Source organism: Mandrillus leucophaeus, unplaced genomic scaffold (assembly GCF_000951045.1).
Source record: "Mandrillus leucophaeus isolate KB7577 unplaced genomic scaffold, Mleu.le_1.0 Scaffold106, whole genome shotgun sequence".
Classification (NCBI taxonomy): Eukaryota; Metazoa; Chordata; class Mammalia; order Primates; family Cercopithecidae; genus Mandrillus; species Mandrillus leucophaeus.
Window position 1 is genome coordinate 2,622,956 of NW_012098765.1, and position 5,884 is coordinate 2,628,839.

General features: G+C 49.9%; 1 protein-coding gene across 1 annotated transcript in view; it reads right to left on the bottom strand.

Annotated features, from left to right (window-relative positions):
• Positions 1 to 5,884, bottom strand: part of SPTBN4 (spectrin, beta, non-erythrocytic 4) — a 106,827-nt gene that overhangs the window by 48,022 nt on the left and 52,921 nt on the right. Inside the window, exon 13 of the mRNA XM_011984235.1 lies at positions 13 to 107. Coding sequence (XP_011839625.1) covers positions 13 to 107 — 95 coding nt within the window. The remainder of the gene's footprint in view (positions 1 to 12; positions 108 to 5,884) is intronic.

The window sequence follows — 5,884 nt, forward strand, 5'->3', positions numbered from 1 at the left end:
CTCCAGCTCTGCCCGTCGCCGCGCCGCCTGCTCCTGCAGCTCCGCCAAGCAGCCGTGCACGTGGTTCACGCGGTTGCAGATGACCTGCGGGTCGCAGGGCTGGTAGCCTGAGCCAGGAGAAGGGGAGCATCCAGGATTGGTCACAAGCCAAGGGGCGCCCAAGAGAGGATGGTGCGGGCTACCTACCCTGTCCTTGGTGTGACTTCATCAGGTGCCGGGTCACGCGGCTCCTCCTGCAGGCAGCCTTCCCTAACACCCCAAGGCTGGAGCAGGCTCCTCCTGGATCCTCTCAGGCTGCTCTGCTTCCCCATCCCAGCCCTGACTACTCTGTGTTGTCATTGCTTTGTCCTGTCTCCCCCGCTGGACTGAGAGCTCCTTAAGGACAGGACCTGGGACTGTCACACCCTATCCCAATCACTGCCTAGCAGAGGGTGGCACCCAGAGCTGTAGCCTAGTGAATGTAGTGATTTGTTGACTGAACGATGGATGGATTCAGAGCATCTCAGATTCTGTATATTTGAGTGAAAATTGTGCTTATGTCAGAACTGAGTCAAATGAAACTTCTTTGTTTTTCGTTTGTTTGTTTTCTTGAGACAGAGTCTTGCTCTGTTGCCCAGGCTGGAGTGCAGTGGCGCGATCTCAGTTCACTGCAACCTCCACCTCCAGGTTTAAGCGATTCTCCTGTCTCAGCCTCTCCAGTAGCTAGGATTACAGGTGCCCACCACCATGCCTGGCTCATTTTTGTATTTTTAGTAGAGACGGGGTTTCACCATGCTGTCCAGGCTGGTCTCAAACTCCTGACCTCAAGTGATCCGCCTACCTTGGCCTCCCAAACTGCTGGGATTACGGGTGCCTGCCACCACATCCAGCTTTTTTTTGTTGTTGTATTTTTAGTAGAGACGGGGTTTCACTATGTTGGCCAGACTGGTTTTGAACTCCTGACCTCATGATCCGCGCCCTCCTTGGCCTCCCAAAGTGCTGGGATTACAGGCGTGAGCCACCGCGCCCAGCCTGAAAATATTGTTTTATAAAACCTCTGTGTTAGTGTGTGTGTCTATGTATGCATGTGAACTGTGAGTCATGAGATAAGTGCATTTATTTTTTTATTTTAGAGATAGGGTCTCACTCTATCACCCAGACTGGAGTGCGTGGCACGATCATGGCTCACTGCAGCCTCCAACTCCTGGGCTCAAGTGATCCTCCCATCTCAGCCTCCTGAGTAGCTGGGACTATGGGCCCACATCACCATGCCTGGCTAATTTTTTTTTCTAAGTTTTTTGTGGAAATGGAGTCTCACTAGCTGGTCTCGAATATCTGGGCTCAAACAATTCACCCACCTTGGCCTCCCAAAGTACTGGGATTACAGGCATGAGCCACTGCTTGGCTGTGTATTTCTTACTGGATCATAAAAGTGAGAGAGAGACACTGCCCTAGGTGGAATGCGGGATTTCTGTAATTCTGGATATTCACTGATGTTGACTCAAACCACAAGGTATCCAACTGAATAATAGTTACAAAAACAACTGCTTCTTGCCAGGCACAATGGCTTATGCCTGTAATCCTAACTTAACCTTGGGAGGCCGAGGCGAGCAGATCACTTGAGGTCAGGAGTTTGAGACCAGCCTGGGCAACATGGCAAAACCCCATGTCTACCAAAAATACCAAAATTAGCTGGGCGTGGTGGCGTGCACCTGTAGTCCCAGCGACTCGGGAGGCTGAGGTGGGAAGATCACTTGAGCCAGGGACGTTGAGACTGCAGTGAGCCAAGATAGAGCCACTGTACTCCAGCCTGGGCAACAGAGCGAGAGTCTGTCTTAGAAAACAAAACAAAACAAAACAAAAAAACAGCTTCCATGTACCCAGCCCTTACTCTCACACAATGTCATTTGATTCTTACAACCATCCTGTGAGGCCAGTATCCTTATCAGCCCTATTTTCCAGATGAAGAGACTGAGCCTCAGAGAGAGGAAGGATTGCCCTAGGATCAGCTAAGAAGTGGTCCATCAGGAGCTCACACTCTGGACCACCCATCAGGCAGCGCTGCCTCCCATCCCCATGACAACGCACTGCCCACACTCGCACTCCCCACACCGTCCCCTCTGTTGTATTCTCGGGGCTGCTGATTGTCACAGGAGCCAAGAACTCACAAGGCGAGGGCAAAGGGAGCTTCCCGAGACAAACCTAGCTAAGTTGAAGGAGAGGGTCCCAACAACCTCGCCTGGAGATGAGATGGGGATGGGAGGGGGCTGAGCCAGGGTCAGGATGTCCACACCAGGGCGTGGAGGGAAACCTCAGCATTTGCACTTAGGATGTGACCCACGTCGGCTAGGGCGAGAAACTTCCTCACCAGCCTGCAAGCCAGACAGGTTGTCCCTTTTCTAATAATGCTCCAAGATTCCAAAGGGCTGTGGGCTCCAGATAAAGGAGGAAAACATCTTAACGGAGAGATATGGACCAGCGTCAAGACCCTCTTATCAGCTCCATGGCCTGGGCCTCAGTTACTTCATCAATGAGAAAGATAAAAAGCAGTCCTGACTGCCATCAGCACTCAGGGTGTTCTGAGGAGTATAAATAATCTCACAGGCTGGGCGCGGTGCCTCACACCTGTAATCCCAGCACTTTGGGAGGCTGAGGCAGGCAGATCACCTGAGGTCAGGAGTTCGAGACCAGCCTGACCAACATGGAGAAGCCCAGTCTCTACTGAAAATATAAAATTAGCGGGACATGGTGGCGCATGCCTATAATCCTAGCTACTCAGGAGGCTGAGGCAGAAGAATCGCTTGAACCCAGGAGGCGGAGGTTGCAGTAAGCTGAGATCGCGCCATTGCACTCCAGCCTGGACAACAACAGCAGAACTCCATCTCAAAAAGAATAAAATAAATAAAAATAATAATCTCACAGAAATGGCCAGGGACAGTGGCTCCCACCTGTAATCCCAACACTCTGGGAGGTGGAAGCGGGAGGATTGCTTGAGCCCAGGAGTTCAAGACCAGCCTGGGTAACATAGAGATCAAGTGTCTAAAAAAATAAATAAACAAAATAAACAATAATAATAATAATAATAATAAAATCTCACAGAACACTCATATCAGATGGGGCCACTCTGACCATGATGGAGTAGGACAAAACCAAGCTCACTCCATAATCATGCCTGAGCACAGACAAAATCAAGATCACTGTGCAAACCACAAAAATGACCAGAGGCCGGGCGTGGTGGCTCAAGCCTGTAATTCCAGCACTTTGGGAGGCCGAGACGGGTGGATCACGAGGTCAGGAGATTGAGACCATCCTGGCTAACACGGTGAAACCCCGAATCTACTAAAAAATACAAAAAACTACCCGGGCGAGGTGGCGGGCGCCTATAGTCCCAGCTACTTGGGAGGCTGAGGCAGGAGAATGGCGTAAACCCGGGAGGCGGAGCTTGCAGTGAGCTGAGATCCGGCCACTGCACTCCAGCCTGGGCGACAGAGCGAGACTCCGTCTCAAAAAAAAAAAAAAAATGACCATGCATCCCCCTCGCTGGCTAAGATGAATGACAGCTGCCAATGACTGCAACAGCCTCCTTCTGTTCCTCCCACCACCTAGATCAAAATGATTAAGATGCCCGATCACCTAGTCACCCCCATATTCTGACATCATCCAATCCACAGCACAACTCACTACACTGAATCATCTTACAAATCACCTAACACAAGCCCAAATTCTATAATAAGCCCCCAATCATATATATATATTTATTTATTTGAGATGGGGTCGCACTCTGTTGCTCAGGCTGGTGTGCAGTGGCACGATCTAGGCTCACGGCAACTTCCACCTCCCAGATTCAAGCAATTCTCCTGCCTCAGCCTTCTGGGTAGCTGGGATTACAGGCATGCGTCACCATGCCCAGCTAATTTTTTGTATTTTCAGTACAGATGGGGTTTCACTATGTTGGCCAGGCGGGTCTCGAACTCCTGACCTCATGGGATCCACCTGCCTCGGCCTCCCAAAGTGCTGGGATTACAAGTGTGAGCCACTGCGCCCGGCCCCCCATCATACTTTCTTGCTGAGATGCCCCCACAGCTCCCCATGGTGTGTGTAAAGAGCCACCAAACCCAACTTGGTTTGACCACAGAGGGACTCCTGGTGGTCTCTGGCTGGAGGGCATTGACATAAGTAAGACAGGAACCTTATTAGAGCCAGTCTTGGTTTTGCCTATCAGCATCCATGACCCTGCGTCTGGTAAGGGCGACCCTTTCTCCTCTTTTTCAGTCTAAGTCTTTGGAATGGGCTGACCCCACTCCTGGCCCTGGGATAGGTGTGTCACATGCATGTGGCCAATTAGATCCCTGCATACCCTGGGGCCACAGTGATTGGCTGAGCAATGATGGAATCCACTGTGAACTAATGCAAGCTCTCCTAAGACTTTTTGTTAGAACTCTTGGGAGAAAGGGGCCTGTGTCCCATTGGCTCTGATAACCTGTTAGGATGTATACCTAGGGCTGAATAATCCCGGATTTATACCACAAGGGGCAGGACTGCTTGACAGTGACACCAACACAGAGACTAGAGATGGAGAGAGACGAGAGAGATAGAGTCTTTTGTTTATGTTTTGAGAAGGAGTCTCACTCTGTCACCCAGGCTGGCGTGTGCCTGGTGGTACGATCTTGGCTGACTGAAACCTCTGCATCCTGGGTTCAAGCAATCTTCCCACCTCAGCCTCCTGAGTAGCTAGGATTACAGGTGTGCACCACTATGCCTGGCTAATTTTTTTTTGTATTTGTAGAAGAGATGGGGTTTCATCATGTTGGCCAAAACCTAACCTCAAGTGATCTGCCTGCCTCGGCCTTCCTAACACCTAACACCTAAGTGTTAGGATTACAGGCATGAGCCACCGAGCCTGGCCTGAGTCTTTTTCGTTTTTGATATGGAGATGGGGTCTCGCTATGTTGCCCAAAACTCCTGGCCTCAAGCAATCCTCCCATCTTGGCGTCCCAAAGCTCTGGAATTACAAGCGTGAGACACACCAGGCCTGGTCTCAGATGGAGTCCTAAAAGCACCCTTGAGCCATACCTGGATCCAGCCATGCCTGAAGTAAAACCCACCCTTCCCCAGATTTTTTTTTTTTTTTTTTTTTTTTTTTTGGTGACAGGGTCTCAGCCCAGTTGCCCAGGCTGGCGTGTAGTGGCACAGTCTTGGCTTACTGCAGCCTCGACTTCCCAGGTTCAGGTGATTCTCCCACCTCAGCCTCTGGAGTAGCTGGGACTACAGGCATGCACCACCATGCCTAGCTAATTTTTGGTATTTTTGGCAGAGATGGGGTTTTGCCATGTTGCCTAGGCTTCCCTGAACATTTTGGTTACGTTAGCCAGTCCACTCCTCTTTTCACCTTAAGCCATTTGAACTGAGTTTCTATCACTTGCGGTTAAACAGGCCCTGATTAACATTACTTAGCACAGGTTTTCTTGTTTGTTTTTTAAGAGACAGGATCTCACTGTGTCACCCAGGCTGGAGTGCAGTGGCATGATCATGGCTTACTGAAGCCTCCAATTCTTGGCCTCAAGTGAGCCTCCTCCCTCAGCCTCCAAGTAGCTGGCACTACAGGCATGTATCACCATGCCTGGCTCATTTATTTATTTATTTATTTATTTATTTATTTATTTATTTATTTTGGTAGAGATGAGGTCTTTCTATGTTGGCCAGGCTGGTCTTGAATTCCTGGGCTCAAGTGATCCTCCTGCCTTGGCCTCCCAAAGTGTTGGAATTATAGGCATGAGCCACCGTGCCCAGCCCGCACAGGTCTTTTTATTTTATTTTATTTTATTTATTTATTTATTTATTTATTTTTTTTTTGGAGACGGAGTCTCACTTTGTTGCCCAGGCTGGAGTGCAGTGGCGCGATCTC